This window comes from Salmo salar, chromosome 10 (assembly GCF_965601325.2).
Source record: "Salmo salar chromosome 10, fSalSal1, whole genome shotgun sequence".
In the NCBI taxonomy this organism is placed as follows: Eukaryota; Metazoa; Chordata; class Actinopteri; order Salmoniformes; family Salmonidae; genus Salmo; species Salmo salar.
The window spans coordinates 82,711,913-82,734,205 of NC_138300.1; the positions used below are offsets into that span (position 1 = coordinate 82,711,913).

The 22,293-nt window shown below is 45.6% G+C and overlaps 1 protein-coding gene across 1 annotated transcript in view; it reads right to left on the minus strand.

The window, feature by feature from the left end:
• LOC106560985 (DENN domain-containing protein 2A) overlaps positions 1–16,542 on the minus strand; it is a 35,636-nt gene extending 19,094 nt beyond the window's left edge. The window contains exons 1-2 of the mRNA XM_014124496.3: positions 16,132–16,542; positions 737–823 (exon numbers count right to left, since the gene is read on the minus strand). Of these exons, the coding sequence (XP_013979971.3) occupies positions 737–822 (86 nt within the window). The 5' untranslated portion in view covers position 823; positions 16,132–16,542. The remainder of the gene's footprint in view (positions 1–736; positions 824–16,131) is intronic.
• Positions 16,543–22,293: the final 5,751 nt, after the last annotated feature.

Below are 22,293 nucleotides of genomic sequence, written 5' to 3' on the forward strand. Positions count from 1 at the left end.
TTTTATGAAGCAGCAGAGGAGAAAAACTAGCTAGGTCAAACTGCAAAGCCAAGACAAAGTGGGAGGGGGAGGAACAGACAGACAGAGGGAGGGGAGGCAGAAGGGGATCAATAGGGTTCTTCTTCTTGGCAGGGAGAGGCCTGTTTCATAAAGAGAGCCTGGCTAAAAGCGGGGAACTATGGGAAGGCTGTTCTCACCCACAGACGAAGGGAGTAGGACGGTGAGGGTGGAGGGGGCCTTATGGGGCCGGAAGAGGGTTACAACAACCCTCTCTGGCCAGCTGAGCTAACAGAGCATGAGGAGACGGGAAGAGATAAGGGGAACGAGTTGAAGAGGAGTCTAATGAGGGGGGAAAATAGATCTGTTGCTTGGGACTTTTCCAGGTATGTTGGTATATCTTCAAGTTGTGAAATCTATAGCTTTTACATGCCAAAGAGGGGTGGGGATTCAAAACAAGGAAAGAAAAGAATGAATGCACTGCCATGTCGGGAAGATCTGTTGGTTAAAATGTTACCACAGATACAGTGGGGAGCTTACAGGGCTATAGGGCTTCACTCACCACTAGTGACAACAGGGTGACCAGTAACAGTATCCAGCTGGCAGATGGCAACCTCTGCCCTGCCGGCCCTCCATTGTGGGAGCACCACATGGGACAGTTGTGGTTGCCCTCGCCTATTTCTAAGGGGTTCCATGGAGTGGACTGTAAAATGTATACAGGAAGTAGTGCAATACATACCCGTTGACTGATTGGTAGACACAGTTGTCAGTGTTGGTACAGAGTAGCAGGGCCGTCCCACCAGTCATTGTGCTAGCAGCTGGCATCCTGGAATGACAGAGAAAGACAGTCAGACACAGAAGTATCCAGGTAGTAGAATTAGATTGCTATTGGTCTGTTAGAGGAGATCATTTGTGGATGACTTATTCTCCTCATGCAGCAAAAGGGTTGGAGTCGGACTGTCACACAGAGATATACGTAAACACTAAGAGTCAGACAGGCTAATGGGTATGCTATATACTGGTGGTTTTAAGCCTCCATCTGAGTTCTGTGAGCCTTGAAACGGCTGTAAATCAAAACCGCAGAAAGAGGAACAGACCTCACGGGTTGTGAGGAATCTCCCCAAACTGTAGATCCCTACTTGATTAGTAATTGGAGGATAAACTTGTAAATGATGCTTTAAATTATGTTGAACCCACAGAAGTTAACAGAGGACAGTCCATGTGGCACATGGGGGAATTTGCAGTATTTTCCATTCATGTAGCTTACCGTAATGCAATTAAGGCCTATTAGGAAAACATCAGCAACATTCCGACACAAAAGAAGCAGTATTCAGTTCAACTTGAGAGGAATGTTTTTCACTTGACAACCGATCACACAATCGATCCTCTTCACTGACTAACTACCTCTCCAAGAAGACCTGGAACGTGTTCAAGAGCAGTGCTGAAGCATTTTGTTTACCGTGTTACCCTCCATCAATCGTGGCTCCCCTCCCATTCTCCAGCTGACATTTTCCTCTGTACTTTATTACTCTAAAAACATAGTCAAAAGTAATGCACTATATAGGGAATATGGTGCCAATTGGGACACAGACTAGACAAGCACTCAACGACCAGGCCCATAAACGCTGGTCAAGCGTCCTGGCATGATTTGGCTCAGGGGACGCATCTGGGCAAACGCCTGTTAGCAGTTACTCAGACAGACTGCTGGACAGACGCACACGTCCCACACACACACACACACACACACACACACACACACACACACACACACACACACACACACACACACACACACACACACACACATACATATATACACAGCTAGACAAAGCAGTTCCCATACCAACAGATGGGGGAATGTGCGTGTGACCTCACCCAGATGTGCTAGAGGGCTCCAGGGCATCCATGGGCCGTTAAACCATTTCCTGAGCACTGCCCACTCCAACAAACGCCCCCTCAACCCCCAATAAGCACACATTAGCTAACCCTGCTGCAACTCCTCACCCCAGCCCTCAGGACGCAGGGAATGCCTGCCCAGTCGGGCAATATGCCATACATTGCTGTCCCCTGAGTAGCTGAACAAGTCATTGAAGAAAATGTCCCAATTTGGCTGAATTACATAAAAGTTGTTGACTAGCTGAACTCTTCCTTGGCGGAGTCAACTGTGTAATTGGCCCAGTGGGTTCGTCCAGCGTTTTGAAACTGCACAGCTCAGGGGTTGTTTTTTTCCACTTCAGTGTTTAAGTATAACTTGACACTGGAGAAATTATGCTTTTGGCTGACAAACCTCTTACCGTAACCAAGTGCATTTTATCTGTCCGTCTCTATTTCTGTCTCTCTCTACTCCTCCAACCCGCTCTCCCCTTCTGGCGTCTGTTGGAGAAGTACTGGGCTATTCCCCCCCACAGAGAGGGAGAGGAGGGGTTTGCGTCAGGCCCTCGCCTGCAGGCTCAAATGACTTTCAGCTGAGCACTCTTCACACGTCTGAGGAGAAACATCAACCTCCCCCCTACCTTCCCTCGCTGCAGGACCATTTTTAAAAAACAGAAATCCAGTGGATAAGGGCTGGAACTTGTATGCATCCTCCAGAAAGATGAAGTGTAGCTTTACATTTAATTTATTTTCTGGGTCAGCAAGACGGGGGTGCGCGTCACCGAGGGAAAAGTGAGGGAGTGGAAGGAAAGGAGAGAGAAAATGGTGCGAGAGAGAAAAGAGGGAAGGAAAGTGGATATTGTGAATTGTAATACAAGAATAACGTTACACAGTGAAAAAGGTTGAGGCTTTCAGCTGTCATTCATCTTTGCGAGCCCCAGGGTGAAAGCAAAGTGCTGTTCTAGGAGCTCTGTGATGGAAAGCTGACTGCCTCGCTGCGACACTGCGTTCTCCACAGTTGAACGTGTTCCGTGGACTCAGTCCCACAACTCAAACTGAGGAACACTTAATTGTTGAGTGTAACTGACTGACCATTACAGGCTCCAGGTTTTCCAAACGAGTCAAAGCCTGGCACTACAGTAGCAGGCAGCTCCATATGATACACACCACCCCACCCCCCCCTTCACTCAATGTGACAGCCAATGAATCCGTATCTAGTAAAGTTGTAAATCTGACAGCGCTGCCAGGGAGTTTTATTGGGACCAAGCCCGTTACTGGGGTAACTAACTCCATTGGAGAGAGCGCGAGAGAGAGCCAGAGGGCCTTAGCCACCTCTTTGTCCCTAGCAGCCGTTAACCCTGACCCAGGAAGGGAGAGATGACAACCTCCACAATGATGTGGCCAAGGGACGCCATCTGCTCCGGCCAATAAAAACATCACAGGGAAATGTGACCCCACTGACCTTTGCTCTCTGACATCTGATTGGGGTGACAGCTGATGCACGCTGCGGCAGAGGAACTATGGGAATGAGCATTGTTCAGAAGGGTCTGGGACTGTTGATGTGTGAGAGAGGATCGATAGGACTGGCTGATAATGCCCAGACCTTGTCATCAAAACACATCAGTAAACCCCTGGCCCTGCAAGAAGACCAAAGCATAACGTGTGTGTGTGTGTGAGAGAGAGTGAGCTTTAGCCAGAGGGTCAGCAGCAGGGCATCAGGGCCCATCAGTTGCATAACAAACCCAACAGGACAGCAGGAGATTCCTATCAACAGATGGCTGGTCACTAGGTGTCTGGACACAGATACAGTTACATAAACACAGGGGTGAGCCAAGTACGAAACTGCAAAGGGGACAGTGTCACGGTAAGACAGGGAAGATGGTATGCGAATTTAAATATAGGGAAGTAGGGTCACAGTTATCATCTTTTTAGCATGTTTGTGCAAGATGTATTCACGTGTGTGTGGAAGAAATAAATGTGTTTGAGCATTGTAAGAGTGTGTGATACATTCACTGGTGCATGCGTGTCAAAAAGACAGGGAACAGAAGAGGAGCACAAGATGTGCTAAAGGAGGAGCAGGGGGACTATGACCATCTGCATTGATGCTATAAATCCCTGTTCCACAAAGACCTGTAGACAAACTGCTGTAACCCACACAAACACGCCACTGAGCCTGATACCGGGCCGGGGCTGGGTTCTGTGGACAATAGCAGCCCCACACTGATGGCCCTGGAAGCCTTTGACAGAGCCCCAAGGACCCTGGTTTGCTTTACATAGGACACTAACACAGCAGGATTCGCAACCTAGCTACAGCCGGGTCAAGGAAACAGACTAGCAAGCCCAGAGGAGGCACCACGACATTCCACAACAATAGGGCAGCTACAAACAATCCACTGTCGACTTCAGATTCCAGCTTTTCATGGCATCTGTGACTAAATAAGAGTCTGCATTCCTAGCCTTACAGCACCTCATGGCAAATTAGACATGGACTTGTCATTGTCACTCATTTTGTCAGTACCAGTATAAGTGGTGTGTTCATTGGTGCGGAATCAGCATTTATGACTTGATGTGATGGTGCTGAGGTCCAGTGCTGAGGTCCTGTGTGATCATTGGTGTCGTCGGTGTTGTCGTTGGTGGTGTGAGTGCTGAGGTCCTGTGTGGTCATTGGTGTTGTCAGTGCTGAGGTCCTGTGTGGTCATTCTTGTTGTCAGTGCTGAGGTCTTATGTAGTCATTCTTGTTGTCAGTGCTGAGGTCTTATGTAGTCATCGGTGTTGTCAGTGCTGAGGTCTTATGTAGTCATCGGTGTTGTCAGTGCTGAGGTCCTGTGCAGTCGTCGGTGTTGTCAGTGCTGAGGTCCATGGTGTGGTCAGAGTTTAGACCAGAGGCGGCTGGTGGGAGGAGCTATAGGAGGACAGACACATTGTAAAGACTGGAATGTAATTAATGGAACGGTATCAAATTCAAACATATGGAACCCCCATGTTGGCCTCCGTTCAATGAATTCCATTCCAGCCATTACAATGAGCCCATCCTATAGCTCCTCCCACCAGCCTCCTCTGCTTTAGACCTGGTATTATCAGTGTCAGTTCTGTTGTCAATGTGAATTCTTGAATGTCAGTAGTGTTGTCAGTAGTACTGTCAGTGATAAGTCTTGCTGTTGTGAACAGTGTTGCAGATCTCTGAGCTGTGGAGGCCTGCAAGCCGCTCCTCACAGCTGCATCTCAGAAAGACATGACATCACCCGTCTTCTAAGGGAGCCTCCGGAATGGGGGAGCGCTCAGTCATTTCCACATACCTAAAAAGGACAAGTCACCCACGGCGGCCCCAGATATCACAGCTAGCAAGAAGGGACCCTACGCCAAAGAGTGATTGTCCAGGATGATGATTCACCACAAGTGGTTAAACTCAAATTACTACTTCATGCCCAAGGAGAAAGGACTACAGTCCTTCAGAAAGGTAGCAAAGCAGCAGATGGCGAGAGCTGCTCAAAACTGCAGCAGAGAATTTAAGTGCAGGAGGCTCTGATTAAATTTCTCGCTCTCCCTGTATGGCTAAGTATAGAGCTGTGTCTATCCCCACACAGTGTGGTTTGCTTTAACAAATGCTAAAGCCTCGTCTGCAATCAATTGAATGCACCACTTCACATTTAGCAAGCTCTCTGCGGAACAGCAAACTTTGCAGACTCTCGCCCTCCCTTTTCCCTCGCTGTTGGAGAGCAAGATGATGAGAGCTGGAGGGAGGGAGAGAGAGAGAGAGAGAGAGAGAGAGAGAGGGAGGAATTTATTTTTACTCTGAAGGAACTTCCAGAGTATGCCAGAGGTAATGCTAAGCCAATTTGTTGTCAGCCCTGCTGCAGGATGTTGTAGGGACCCAGGCCAGATATGAAACAATGTGGCAGTTCAAATTATGTGCTAGGGATTTCACCTGCTCACATGCTGACTTGACCTGCTTCAGTCTGACAAAGATTCATGAGAAAGAAGAGGGGGGTGGGGGAGACATGAAGGCTGTATGGAGGGAAGGAGGGTTTGGCAAATGAACAATGGAATATTATCTAGGCTCAGCAGTAAGTCTCTCTCTTTCTCTCCCTCTCTTTCCTCTCTCTCTTCCCTCCTCCACTGCCTGTCCTGGGTCCCAGCCTCTTTCCCATGCTGATTCCATAGCAGGGGTCTGGCTAGCAGCCAAGCAGGTCGACCGTGTGTGCAACAGGCCTCTGGACTTCGCTCCCGGTCCTTCCCCCTCTCCCTTATTTTATCACCCGTTTCCCTCTCGCTCACCATCTCTCTCCCGTGCTCACTTTCTCTGTTGCTCACTCTCTCCCTTGCAATTATCCCCTAGCTCCAACCGTCTCTGCATTTCTTCACTGGATGTAGTAAACATCCCTATCAGGCGACCCATGGGAACCCAGAGCGAGTAGACACACAGGGGCCGCCCTGCTGCCCACGTCCCGTCCAGGCCCAGCGGGACTCCCCCTAGCATGGCGTGCCTCTGCTCAGCCACGTCGCCTTGCCCCTCTTCCTCCATTGTTAGCCGTTGGGAAAGGATGGCCAGCAGACAGAAACAAAACGGGGTTAGCCACAGAATGAGACAGGAACTCAAGGGGATACCACAAACAATTAATTGTATCAATCCAATCTAAAAATAACCTTGACATGTATTGTCATGCATTTTTCACACCCAAGTATAGCATTTCTTGTTATTGTATGTTTGTATACAACTGTAAGTAGTTGCTTCCAAGCCAAGGGTTTGTACCGTCTACCCCACAAAGGACTGTAGGAATGAATTAAATATGACCACAATGGGTCCCCAATTGCAAACCTCACAGGATATACAGTAATTATGGTGCATGACCACAGGGTTACCACGGCTACTCAGAAACCGCTTACTGTTCTGGGTAAACACTATGACAAACATTTGTCTTGTTTGCCCTTGTGTTTTTTTTTATGACAGTCATACAGACAGAGAAAGTGTGAATGGCAGGATGTGGGTTAAGGGTACTATTGCCTGTGCCCTCTCCATCCCACCTCACTGTGGTGTAGGCAGATAAACTGTGAAAACCGAGAACTCTTTTGACAGTTCCTCTGCCTTTCACCACAGTAAGTCCACTGTTCTACTCTAGGGCGGAAACAGGAAGCACCAGTCTTTATGGAAACGACCTTACTCCGATCCACCTGTCAGAGTGGAGATTGTAAATGGGGTGAAAACCCCACAGCACGCCGATCGGAAACCGCAGCAAGCCTTTAATAGTAAGGGCTTTCCTTCTCTTCCCAGTGAAACCCATTCCACTGACGTTGCAAATGGTGTGGCTAGCATGTTAACGATCTGCTTACGGCCTAGCAGTGATTCGACCAGGCTCCAGAACCAGAGGTTTAGGGTGAAGCTACTGACACCGCAGTCTGGAAAGCAGAAAGACATTCTCACTAAGAAACTGGTGTGGTTACTTTTAAGGAGGTTGACAGTTGTTGGACTGGGCTCAACTCAACTATGGAAAGAGTAACCTTGAGAGCAGACGAGAAGAGGCGAGAATAGAATAAGGGAGAAGACAGCAGAACAGAGAAGAGCAAAATAATATAAGTGAAGCGAAGGAGAAGATGAATCAATGAGCAGTGAGGGAGGCAGAGGAGTAAACGATCACCATTCAACCCATCTGGAAAGAAGGATCAGATTTCAACAGCACACTACTCCTCCATACTCCCTTCATCCCCTCCTCTACAGACCTGTCTTCCCCTCCTCCTCACAGGAAGAGACTCCTACATGTGCTGCCCCTCAACCCAATCTGCTACCAATTACCCTGCTGGCTCCACTGACCATGGCCTATGCCAGCTAATCTCGAAGCCTGCTTTACTGAGAACAGCTAGCTACCGCTATATTAAATGATCCAAGCCTGCTCTACTGAGAACAGCTAACTAGCTAGCTACCACTATATTAAATGATCCAAGCCTGCTCTACTGAGAACAGCTAACTAGCTACCACTATATTAAATGATCCAAGCCTGCTCTACTGAGAACAGCTAACTAGCTACCACTATATTAAATGATCCAAGCCTGCTCTACTGAGAACAGCTAACTAGCTACCACTATATTAAGTGATCCAAGCCTGCTCTACTGAGAACAGCTAGCTAGCTACCACTATATTAAGTGATCCAAGCCTGCTCTACTGAGAACAGCTAGGATCCAAGCCTTCTTTAAGGTGGCAGGTAGCCTAGCTATTAAGAGTGTGGAGCTAGTAACCGAAAGGTTGCTGGTTCAAATCCCTGAGCAGACTAGGTGAAAAATGTGCCCTTGAGCAAGGCACTTAACCCTAATCACTCTGGATAATTGCATTTGCGAAATGACTAAAATGTAAATAGTTACAACTTTGGCATATACTAGCTGATCCAAACCTGCAGAGCTTTCTGAATAAAGCTTCAACTTTGGTCTGAATTAGTTCATCATCCAAGCCTGCTGAATACCATAAACTCCAATCTTCATAGCTGATCCAAGCCTGCTCGTGTTCACTTCATCAGACCTCTTCAGAGTGGTCTTCTCTAGATGCACAACAATCAGAAAGTCTTGCACAACATCCATCGAGCCATACTGTAAGCAAAAATGCAACATGCATACAGCTGCAATAAATCAACCAGTGACAGATTAAGTCAGGCCATTAACTATTAGACTTGCTAAAAAAAAGCAGCTCTGGAAATGAGTCTCCTGTGTGTAGCTGAAGTGTTGGCTAAGGGTTTCACAGGGTGAGGAATACGCTATGTAGCAACAGAAAATATGCAACACACACACACACACCACAGCCGATGAAGCTAGATGAGGTTTCACCTTGTCCTCAACCACAATGATAAGGGGTGAGAACATGTCTTGTACTTCAGTTAATGCTTGTATCTGTTATTGGAACACCAAAACCTGTCGACTCCAGAAAGGAAATGTGCTATTCATTAACCCAAGATCGAACAGCTGATGGAAAAGATAGTTTTATTCACAAGGAACGGTCTCATGAAATAAGTTTAGCGTTTCTTTATGACTTGAACACTGCTGGTCTTGAATAGGCCTCAGTGTATATGGACCCTTTGCAATGCACTTGTTCACTTATTCTCTGGTCCCGGATCATATTTGTCCTCCTAGCCAGTCTCTCCCAAATGAGCTCGCTGCCAAATTCTCCTTCTCTTCCTGTTTTCACCCGCATTTCTGGGGTTCCGCCTAAGAATTCCCTGCAGAGAGCTCCCGATCCCATCCCCGCACGCCTGTGCAAGAACAGATTTGTATAATTCCCTTGCTGCTCCCAGAGGAATGGTGTGAGGCGAGAGCTTGGGAAAATGGTCTCCCAGAGACAAAACTCCACAGCACAGCGGAACAGACACTTTTGACCCCCACACACCCAAAGACCGGCAACTGTGAGCCTAAGCCAAGAGAGAACTCAAGATACAAAACCTAAAATGAAACAGAGTGTAAAGACAAGCGAGAACTCAAGAGAAAACCTAACTGAAAGAGAGTTATGCTGCAGTCAGTATGATCTTGTTGGAGACAGACACTGCAAGTGATGCGTTTCTGCATGATCAAAGATGCCAGGGTCTCTCGAGCCATGCTCATTTCGTTTTTACACCTGGGTGAATCTCCAGGCATTCTTTGAATTCTCAGAAGTGAATCTAATTGTCAGAACCATTATTATCTCTGTTTCTCTTTTCTAAGGTTTAGTTTGAAAATAGCAACTTTACATTTTAATTGGACTAGGAGGATTCAATCTTTTTAACTCTAAGACACAAATGTTTGAGAATGGTGCTATTAAAATGCCCCCACAAAAATCACCAAACAAGATGGTATATTCCACTAATTGCAACATCTGAGGAGAGCCTACAGTAGGCTACATGTTTTGGGGGTTATTGGGTTGCCTTTGGGGGTTCCCATTGTCAGACCCTGTGGCCATATTATACACACACAACAAGGCAAATATGTGCTGGAATATTTTCCACCTTCACTGTAAACGCAGAGCAGAGCATGGCCACAGCAGCCAAAGTCAATGAGCAGTGTCCTCGGTGAGTGACCCTCTGGATAGAGTTGCCAGCTCCGCTTCCAAACGAGAACATGCCCAATACGCCAACTCTCCCTCTACGATGATGGAAGGGACTGAAGCCCTGTGAGTGAGTGTGAGAGACTGCCAGTGAAGACGCAGGCTATGGAGTTGCCCAGGGAGAGCCAACAACACTGGGGTTTGGATGGGTCACATCATGACTGGTTAGCTCTTCTACCCCAAACCTAACAGGGCACCGTACAGGCTTAGCTGACTAGGCGTCATTTCCCCTGGTACACCACACCTCCCTATACTGAAGTTGCTCTATGTAAACAAAACAGAAGAGAAGGGATAGTCCTGTCCATGTCTTGTTAAATGATCTAATTGAGATCACAGCACCAACAGTTTCCCCACAGCCACAGTCAGTGTTCCACTAGATGCATGTTTTAATACAGCAAATGAGGCACTGAGGAATTTAACCGGCTACACTGGCCTGACAGATTAATATGAGCAACAGCTCGCAAGCACAGGTTTTGGATGGTGTGTGTGTGGGGTGTGGGCTACAGCATAAATGGTGGTGGGGGGGCTTTGATAATGACTAAAGTGTTAACCCTCTCCCTACCTCTCAGACAATACACCAGAGCCCCAAGAAATCCTGGACATCAGCAATTCCTTCACTAGCAACTAGATTTGCAAATTTTGGGGAATATTCAGAGGTGGAAACTTTGTGGGAATATGAGAATTAACTTAAATGTATGCAAATTAATATTAATACCATTTACATGCTGAGGTTGTGTGTATTGGCTATATTTACCATATATGGAGACAGAAACAAACATTTTACATTACCAATTGCAAATTATTAAATCCTTTCCATAGAAATAAAAAACGATTTAGTTACGAATTTAACTTTAATTAAATGAGTTGACTTCACATGGGATGATTTCACTGAACAACAAAAGGGACTATTGAATGATCCCCAATGATCCATCACATCTCCCAAAAACGTTTTCAACATACATCTGTAAAATGATAGTCTAGAAACTAAAGCTTTGGTTGTCTTCCTCTTAAGCTTCCATGTCTTCTCCCTGGACCTCCTCAATGTCCACCTCTTGAACATCTGACTCTGAGGCCTCATCTTCACTGTCACTTTCCAACCTTGTTGAGGATGGCTCATTGTCAGGCTCAGAGTCTCAAATTTGCCCGGATGGTCACCAATTTTTCAACCCTTGTATTGGTCAGCCTGTTGCGTGCTTTGGTGTGTGTGTTCCCAAACAAGGACCAGTTGCGCTCTGAGGCGGCTGATGTTGGTGGGATTTGGAGGATGATGGAGGCAACAGGGGAAAGAGCCTCAGATCCACAAAATCCCTTCTACCAGGAGGCTGATGAGATATGTTGGCACGACTGCCATATTGCATCTCCATCCCAAAGCCCTTGCTTGGAAGTGTACTTCGCCAGACTGCCAAGAACCTTGCCCTCATCCAGGCAAGACACCATAACCCTTGTTGAGCTCTGCACCAGACAGGATGCTCTTGCCAGCATACTTGGGGTCCAACATGTACGCTGCGGCATGTATGGGCTTCAGGCAGAAGTATTCACGCTTTTTGATGCATTTCAGAACTGCAGTTTCCTCTGCTTGGAGCAACAGTGATGTGGGCAGGGCAGTACGGATTTCTTCTCTTATGTCTGCAAGTAGAGTCTGAACTTCAGACAGGATGGCATCGTCTCCCTCAATCTATGCTATAGGTATCAGGAGTGTCACGCTCTCCCAAAATATATAATCCAGGAGGATCCTCATGATGTGGCTGTCCATATCGGCAGACTGTGATATGGCCATTTCTTGGAGAGACTCCTTCCCCTCCAGGAGACTGTCAAACATGATGACAACACCACCCCAATGGGTGTTGCTGGGCAGCTTCATTGTGGTGCTTTTATTCTTCTCACTTTGCTTGGTGGGGTAGATTGCTGCTGTAACTTGATGACCCTTCACATACCTAACCATTTCCTTGGCTCTCTTGTAGAGTGTATCCATTGTTTTCAGGACCATGATGTTCTTGAGGAGCAGATTCAATGCATGAGCAGCACAGCCAATGGGTGTGATGTGAGGGTAGGACTCCTCCACTTTAGACCAAGCAGCCTTCATGTTCGCAGCATTGTCTGTCACCAGTGCAAATACCTTCTGTGGTCCAAGGTCATTGATGACTGCCTTCAGCTCATCCGCAATGTAGAGACCGGTGTGTCTGTTGTCCCTTGTGTCTGTGCTCTTGTAGAACACTGGTTGAGGGGTGGAGATGTAGTTAATTATTCCTTGGCCACGAACAGTCGACATTGCCTGTGAGCATCAGAGGTGAACCAGTTGTATACACAGCTCGAGCAAGACATTCATCAGCATTTCTCTGACTACGTTCCTCCATTGAGTAAAAAAAAAAACTGCTCATTCCAGGAGGACCATGAGCTGTTGTTATCGATAAGGTGTCTGATTCATCATTTTCACCTTGAATAGAAGTAGATGGACTTTTGTAAGAGGTTGCTTGCTGTGAGCACTGAGGGAACGTTATGCACTTGGCCAGATGATTCTGTATCTTTGTTGCATTCATCACATATGATTTGGCATAGTATTCGCAAATGTACACAGCTTTTCCCTCTACATTAGCTGCAGTGAAATGTCTCCACACATCAGATAGTGCCTGTGACATTTTCCTGTAAAGATGAGAAAAAAAAGAGTAAAAGAAAAAAAAAATACAATTCCATGTACAGATAAATAGGTAAGCAGTTAGATTACAACAACTCCTTTGTAAGATACATGTTATAAATTGAAGCATGTATGGAAACCGGTGTATTAACACTCCTCAGTTAGCAGGCTCAAGTAAGCTAAAACCCACATGGTAGCAAAAACTAGCAGAAATTGTTAAGTTAGAAATGATTTAAACACACTGCTGTAGGCTACTATTTAACAACAAAATCATGTCATAAAATATATTCACCCCACCCAGTATTGTAATCAAAATGTACCAGAAAGCATGTAGTCCTTGGCTCAGACAGTGTAGTAGTGTGGGCTCAATAGCATCTCATTAGTGTGCAAGATCTTGAGAATCAGCTGTACATGTGATGGAAGAGTACACTGTGCATGCAGAGGGCTGCAATTCCATTGAATTGTGGATAGTTTAACCAAAATATGCCACAAGACCTAGAATTGTCTTGTGCATCCCACAAAAAAAAGATTCACTGTTATAAGATAAATTCATAAAGTCAAGCAAAATTCCCCAAATCCAGAGCTTAAGTTCCCATGGAAAATTTCCGGAAGTTTATCAGAAAGTTTCCGACCCTTTGAAACCCCTACTAGCAATGCAGGACACATTCTGGCTGCGTCACCATGGTAACCACAGCAGCTTGTCAATGGCAGCAGTCTGAAGGCCCCAGTTGGGTCCTTGGCCACTGGGGGTGCTTGGTAGAGTGCCTGTAGAAAGCTGGTTCCTGTAAGAGGGTGGAGAAATGACTGTCCTCCTCCAAGACGTGCTGTCACTGTTCTATGTTCAGGATAATGGACCTCTGGTGAGAGGGGACAGATGTCACACACTCACACTACAAATGCATCTCAGCGTGCGAATAGACAGCTTGATCTGTCATTGACTAAGTCCCAGCACGCAAAATGTATGACTTCTCCAGTTGGCCCAGCACTGCTTTGAGTCAACACATCTGATTCCCTGAGATCCATTTATCCAATACAACATGGTTTCCAAACCAGCTGAGATTTAATTGTGACAAATGACAGTTGTCACGATACTAAACATCTGGCTTCTGAGTTCACTGAAAAAGAGACTAACAATGTCTCTACATATTGGGAAAACATACTCCAAACATCTAAGATTTTAAGACTGAGCACTTTCATTTGCCTTTTGGTTGTGTCTGTATGCATGACTATCTATGCATGAGTGTGTATGAATGGCTGAGTAAGTGCATGGCTGGGAAAGCACACCTACAAAGCAGAGCATCAAACAGCAGTCATCATTCTGTTAGTCTCTCTCGCCACTCCAGAGAATGTAAACAGCTTACCAATCAAACAGGCCGTTGTTGCGTCTGATAACAGAAAACAAGGGGTTCTGGCTCTCCACCAGTCATGCGGACTTACTGCAGGATTATAGGCTTCAGTACCACGTCACAAACTACCACAGTCCTTCTCACCACAGAACTACAAGACACTCAATACAGCACAACATAGCGCCGCGGTAAAGAATGGAAGAATGTTGCATGTGATAGCACTTCTAGTCGACTGAACTAAAGCGCCAATCAAGACTTAGATTTCTTCACGAAGGAACAGCAAGAGTCGTGTCTGACGGAACGTCAGTTTTGAACGTTCCTCAGTTTAGTGTTTTTTTAAGTTAGGTAGAAAGCTAATAGAACATTACACAACAGAAGAACGTCAGGATCAGGAGGAGGTCAGAACCTCATTGAATTAAAGAGGATGACTGATAGTCCTGTAAGAACTCGGGAGAGGTTCCTGGTAAACTGTATGGCATGGCATCACACAGAGCTTCCTCTGTCTCTTACGGTCACCCCAACTCCACCCAAATGCCCCCTCCCTTAACCCTAATTCACACCAACTAACATTAGGTTTTCATTGAGTTCAGCTTTCCTTGAGGAAGGCCCGATCCAAAATGTTGGTCGAGACAGTGATTAATATGCAACAGTATCAATATTGTGAACTTGATTTGTGGGCACTCGACTCCTCCAACCACCTTACAATTTCCACCAACAAATTTATATCACAATAAACTCCTACTTCACCACTACACTCTTAGAAAAAAAAGGTGCCATCTAAAACCTAAAAAGGTGTCACGACTTCCGCCGAAGTCGGTCCCTCTCCTTGTTCGGGCGGCGTTCGCCGGTCGACGTCACCGGCCTTCTAGCCATCGCCGATCCACTTTTCATTTTCCATTTGTTTTGTCTTTGTTTTACACACCTGGTTTCAATTCCCCAATTACATGTTCATTATTTGGTCTTTGTGCGTGATTGTTTTATGTATGTTCGGTCTGTTATTGTGGGCTCGGTATTACGACATGTTATTGGAATATTTGAGTAAAGTTACTTGTGTTACTCATCTCTGCTGTCCTGCGCCTGACTCCTCTGCACCAGCTACACCCAGACCACTACAAAAGGGTTCTTCAGCTGTCCCCATAGGAGAACCTTTTTTGGTTCCAGGTAGAACTCTTGGGTTCAATGTAGAACCTTTCCACAGAGGGCTCTACAAGGAACCGAAAGGGTTATACCAGGAACCAGAAAGGGTTCTCCTATGTGGACAGCCGAAGAACCCTTTTTTCTAAGAGTGTAGATTTCCTCTAATGACAGCTATAATGAAAAGCCAACAAAGAGCTACCTTCCCCAGAGAGTGAGTGAGATGCACAGCCAGTCCCTTGGGGATGTTTCTTTCTGCCACCGACTCCCAACAATACAGAGACTCTACACTGGCTGGATGAAGAGCTGCCATTGTTTCTAGAGCTGAAGAATGTCTCACCTCACTTATCTACTTATCCACTCTGCGCCTCTCTCCCCCCCTACTCATCCGCTCTACTCTAGAAGCTGGACTGGAATACACATATTTCCCTCCATTACCCTCATCTCACCAAAACATCTCTCCTGCCCTTTGCTCATTTCATATATAGGTAGATGAGAGCTGACACCCATTATAACTATTCTTACTGCACGGTTTTTAGTAGGCTGACACGCACATGCATGCACGCCTGTCTTCCTAGGTATTCTAACATGGTTCTGTATAACGGAATTGGTGCAGCAGTATGATTAATTGACAGCCTACTTGAACAACATTCAAAACACACTTTAGCCGGAGCAGACCGTAATTGAATATTGCTCAAATAAAACAGAGATCTGAAGTATCTTCAGATGTGCTTTTGCATATATTTGTATTTTGATAGCACATGTGCACACACACACACACACACACACACACACACACCACACACACACACACACACACACACAGTACCGCATCCAAACACAAAATGCATGTGCGCTCAAACGCACACAAGTTAACAAAACCGACACACTATAAATTACCTATAGTCCAAAATGTACATTAAATACTTAGTCAGTAAAACACACAAAACCCACATTAACACACTTAAATATGTTACTGGTTCAGTCCCATAGTAAAAATAAAAAAAGTTCAAACAGATTCACAGAAAATACAAAACAAAATCTTTGAAACCAAAAAGCATACACATTAAACACAAGTTAATCTTATTTTGCCATACCTTTCTCAGCTGGATGAGCCCTGTAGAAGTGCTCTGTCATTTTGTGAAATCGGACACTGACAGCATCCACTGGTATGACTTCCTTCAAAGCAAAATTGCCTTTTTCCCCTTTCTCCTCTGGTTTTACTCCCCTGCTTCTGAGCTGCACTCCCACTTAGCATAGACCCTGCCCCTTCTTCCCAAGCAGAAAAAGAGCTTCTCCAAGATTCTCCACAAACTTGTTTGAAAAAGGACAAGTCAAGGCAGTCCCTCCCCTTTCAGCCTTCAGGTTGAAATGTTTTCAGTTATTCTGTCCTTTTGCCTTCTCTCACTCACACACACATACTCTCTGTCTATATTCTCTTTCAATGAATTTGCCGCTCTCTCTTTCTCAAACTTTTCCCACCCCTCCTTCTCTCATGATCCCCCTCCCTTTTCTGCCTTTCTCCCTCACTCTAGTACCGCCCTCCTTTTCCATCATCAGCTCAGCCCACACCCCCAAGCCCCCACAGCTGTACTAACCTGCAGCTGGCTGGGCGATTGGAGCCCCAGTTGCTGTGGAAACGGAGTGTCCTGCTCAGAAGCGGAATGGAGCAGGAAGGGGCAAAACTGAGCATAACCGAATACTTAAATAAGGGCCTCCTCCGGGAGCCAATTAAAAGTTCTGAAGGGCCTCTCTTCCTCTCTCTGAGAGGATAGTGGGGGCTTTGCTTTCCTGACCTCCACTGACTTTATCTCTGAAAGTAGCTTTTATTTACTGACCAGTCCACAAACCACCCAATAGAACAACAGCAATGTGTTTTGTTAGCTACAGATGGCCCCTTGTACCTCTGCCCTTAGATGGCATGACAATGTATTGGTTGATTTCTAATTATTCACTAATTACAGGTGACTTAAAGGGATAGTTCACCCAAATTACATATTGCTTTCCTTACCCTGTAAGCAGTCTATGGAAAAGGCATGACAGCAATCCATGCTTTGGTTTAGTTTCCCTGGCACTGTTTCCACATGCTAACTTTTTTGCATTTGTGGCACAAAACCTACTCAAGTCATGGGACCGATATTAGCATTTGTACAAATACAAGTTACACGTGAGTCTGACATCTTGATGACAACTAGGCTAACAAAGGCAAAGGAGTGTATTGTTATTGTATCAGTAAATAATAAATACTTGTGTGGTTATAGTCTCTCTGGGTTCACACAGAGAGTTTAATGAGTTGAACAAGACTACCTCACCCTACTAGGCTACCCTTCAGAAATATCTGTGACTCCAACTGTCTTGAACCAGTGCTGATCTATTGCCTGTGAACTCATCTCTGCAAAAGAAGCCTACGTTTATTTGTATTTCAATAAGTTTTGTTGTTGGTATAGTCTGTCAAGGGGAATTTTAGTAAAGTATTTTCATACTAGCACTCACTTTTCTGATAACTTCTTTGAGGAAAAATGTCCTTACTACAACTGTAATATGTGGTTGTCTCACCTAGCTATCTTAAGATGAATGCACTAACTGCATCCAATTTGCATACCACCCCAACAGATCGACAATCTCAATCGCACTCCACACCGCCCTTTCTCACCTGGACAAAAGGAACACCTATGTGAGAATGCTGTTCATTGACTACAGCTCAGCGTTCAACACCATAGTGCCCACGAAGCTCATCACTAAGCTAAGGACTCTGGGACTAAACACCTCACTCTGCAGCTGGATCCTGGACTTCCTGATGGGTCGCCCCCAGGTGGTAAGAGTAGGCAACAATACGCCTGCCACGCTGATCCTTAACACTGGGGCCCATCAGGGGTGTGTACTTAGTCCCCTCCTGTATTCCCTGTTCACCCATGACTGCGTGGCCAACACCATCCTTAAGTTTGCGGACGACACAACAGTGCTAGGCCTGATCACCGACAATGATGAGACGGCCAATAGGGAGGAGGTCAGAGAACTGGCAGTGTGGTGCCAGGACAACAACCTCTCCCTCAATGTGAGCAAGACAAAGGAGCTGATCGTGGACTACAGGAAAAGGCAGGCCGAACAGGCCCAAATTAACATCGACAGGGCTGCAGTGTCCACATCACCAACAAACTATCATGGTCCAAACATACCAAGACAGTCGTGAAGAGGGCAGGACAAAATCTTTTCCCCCTAAGGAGACTGAAAAGATTTGGCATGGGCCCCCAGATCCTCAAAAGGTTCGACAGCTGCACCATCGAGAGCATCCTGACCGGTTGCATCACCGCCTGGTATGGCAACTGCTCGGCATCTGACCGTAAGGCGCTACAGAGGGTAGTGCGAACGACACAGTACATCACTGGGGCCAAGCTTCCTGCCATCCAGGACCTATAGAGGAAAGACCATAAAATTGTCAGAGGCTCCAGTCACCCAAGTTATAGACTGTTTTCTCTGCTACCACACGGCAAGTGGTACCGGAGCACCAAGTCTAGGACCAAAAGGCTCCTCAACAGCTTCTACCCCCAAGCCATTAGACTGCTGAACAATTCATAAAAATCGCACGGGACAATTTACATTGACACTCCTGTACACTGCTGCTACTCGCTGTTTGTTTGTTACCTATGCATAGTCACTTCGCCCCCACCTACATGTACAGATTACCTCAACTAGCCTGTACCCCGCACACTGACTTGGTACCGGTGCCCCCTGTATATAGCCTTGTTATTGTTATTCTTATTGTGTTACTTTTTATTATTACTTTCTATTTTAGCCTACTTGGTAAATATTTTCTTGTTGAACTGCACTGTTGGTTAAGGGCTTGTCACAGTAAAGTCTACACTTGTTGTATTCGGCGCATGTGGCAAATAAAGTTTGATTTGATTTAACTGTAAGTAGCTCTGGATAAGAGTGTCTGCTAAATGACTTAAAGGTAAATGTAAAACGTAACCAGAGGAACAACCTCTGTGACCTGCAGCGCCAAGCTCTGACCTCTCCCTTTGAAATGTGGGAGACATTTGAAAAGCTTATCCTGACCCATCGATGGCTGGGGGGACGGGGACGGGGGGACGACCAACATCTGTTTGGCGTTTCTCCTACCTTTTGTGTGGCTTTTGTGTGGCTTCCTCTGCCCCTTCCACTCTACATCTGGGAGGTGGAGAGGACCTCTGTCCAGAAACACAATTTGTAACTGGGAACGATACTCTCTCCATTTTATTTTATTAATGACAACATGTACAATTAAATAATGTATCTAATGATGATTCAAACACTTGAACAAGAATTTTAAGCATGGAAACCATTGTCTGCATCTCACCTTGTCCTGTGTCTCCCTCTTTTGGACAGCCCAACATCTGCACACTCTATGTGTGAATTCCTGCAGAAAACATATATCTTTAATCTACATCATTTTAAAATAAGCTTAATGTATTGAAATGACTTTATCATGTCATGAGCAATCATTTTTTATTCAACCCATTACATTATTGTATGGATGTGGATGTTTTTTTTTTTATATAAAGGTGCACTATGTAGAAATCGCTCCGCCATTTCCTCATTGCAAAAATTCGAATAGTTTGCCTAATTTCAGTTTATTTAACAAAACAAGCAAGTATAGTGAAAATAATCATTGTACCATCTAAACCGCTGTGAAATATATTTTCCATAACCAAAGTTCACCAAGATGCCTAATAGGAATAATAGGTGGAAATATGGCACAACACCAATTGAAACACAATTGGAAAGGTGTTTCAGAGTGAGCCCATATCCAACTATCTGAGCCCTAAGGTCCATCTAAGGGGGAAGCAGAGATTGCCAGGATGGGAGTAGATACTCTTCTTAATATGGTGAGATCGCCTAATCATGTCCAGTCTTGTGACCTCTGCATATTTGAAACCTATTATACAGTGCATTTGGAAAGTATTCAGACCCCTTGACTTTTCCACATTTTGTTACGTTACAGTCTTATTCTAAAATGCATTAAATTGTTTTTTTCCCTCATCAATCTACACCCAATACCCCATAATGACAAAGCAAAACCAGGTTTTTGGACATTTTTGTAAATGTATTAAAGATTGAAAACGGAAATAACACATTTACATAAGTATCCAGACCCTTTACTCAATACTTGTTGAAGCAACTTTGGCAGCATCGAGACTTCTTGGGTATGATCCTACAAGCTTCGCACACCTGTATTTGGGGAGTTTCTCCAGAAATGTTTGACCGGGTTCAAATCCGAGCTCTGGCTGGGCCACTCAAGGACATTCAGAGACTTGTCCCTAAGCCACTCCTGCGTTGTCTTGGCTGTGTGCTTAGGGTCATTGTCCTGTTGGAAGGTGACACTTCACCCCCAGTCTGAGGTTCTGAGCGCTCTGGAGCAGGTTTTAATCAAGGATCTCTCTGCTCAGTTCATCTTTCCCTTGATCCTGACTAGTCTCCCAGTCCCTGCCACTGAAAAACATCCCCACAGCATGATGCTGCTACCACCATGCTTCACCGTAGGGATGGTGCCAGGTTTCCTCCAGACGTGACGCTTGGCATTCAGGCCAAAGAGTTCCATCTTGGTTTTATCATTTACCATTCATTTATATTGGACACAACATAATCCGAAACACAACCAAAACAAACTGCAAATACATCCACCCAGTTAGTAAAGTCATAAGCTTGATGTAGTCATTGCGTGCTAGGAATATGGGACCAAAGACTAAACTTTTGACTAAATTTAATACACTATAAATGATTAAAACAGATACTTAAGAAAATACCCTCAAATAAATGTTGACATTCTGAAGTGTCGCTTCATTTAAAACATGCTGGAGCTTAGAGCCAAATTAAAAGTTTTAGCTTTACTGTCCCAAAAAGTTGACCTTCTTATTTCTTAACATTGAATCAAACTTACCAGTTCCTTATCCCCTATATGGGTTTGTCTGTCTCTGGGTATCCTAGGTGTTTGTGGATAACGTTGTGCATGGGGATCTTCACCCGGTGACATTCTGGTCCAGCGTAGCAGTAGCGGGGGTGACGACGACCCCGAGGGCAGGGTCACCCTGACAGACCGGTGGGACACTGTATTGGTGAGCATGAGGCCGGCCCCGGCCCCTCTACAGCTGGTGATGCTGGCATCGTGGCCCAGCTCATTGACAGAGAACTGAGAAACTTCAGAGCCGTGTTCACCGCCGTGGTGCTATGACAGGTGAAAGAGACACACACACGCACACATAAACAAACATGAATTTAGAACTTCTCCTAGAAGTTCTAGAGGAGGCCAAAAGTGGGTTTATGAGGTGTCTCACTTGCCTGAGTATTGCGATGGAGGATGTGGGGTATCCAATGAGCTTCTAACACCCATAGCTGTTGTGTTTAGGGTGAAAAGGTGGAATAGCGGATCCTGAACCATGCCAGGGCCAACGAGTGCCAGGACGTGCCTCGGTTCAAAAAGGAGATGGCAGAGCTAGTTGGCCATGCCCTCAGCAACAGTCTCTCAATGGGGAAGGTCCAAGTGGCTGAGTTGTTATCCAGAGTCTTTGGATTGGTCACCCACACGGTAAATTTGACTGGTCCTGGATTGAGAAGGTCTAGTTTCAAAACCACAAATATTTTCTGTAACATCAACAATAGTCATATCTATATATTTTGCACATGGACTTCATTTACTGAATGTACAGCACAGGAGGTTGGTGGCACCTTAATTGGGGAGGACGGGCTCATGGTAATGGCTGGAGCGGAATAGGTGGAATGGTATCAAACACATGGTTTCCATGGGTTTGATGCCATTCCATTTGCTCCGTTCCAGACATTATTATGAGCCATCTTCCCTTCGGCAGCCTCCATTGATGTACAGTATGTGAGTTTGCTACCAAGACTGCTGTTGACGTTGTGGTTTGTTTGCCTCTCTACAGGTGAAGTTGGAGAGTAACTTTGCGTCATTGTGTTTGCCATCATGGTGCTGGAGGGGCTGGGGAGGCCTCTGGACCCAAACCTAGACATTCTGGAGCTGGCCAAGCCCCTGCTGCTCAAGAATGCCTGACTCCCCTCACAACACCCACATATCACTACATCTGCCAAAGGCTGTGTTTGATAGCATCACTGACTGACCCGAGTGACTTATCTAAACATCAGAAATATTTAAGGTGCAAGGTGATTTGTAAAACAGTCAGATGAATTGATGCTCTCAAACACTACCACAGATTCCTCATATTTAGGGTCTAGAGTTCTTCTTGACCTTGTAAGGGCCCAGAGTA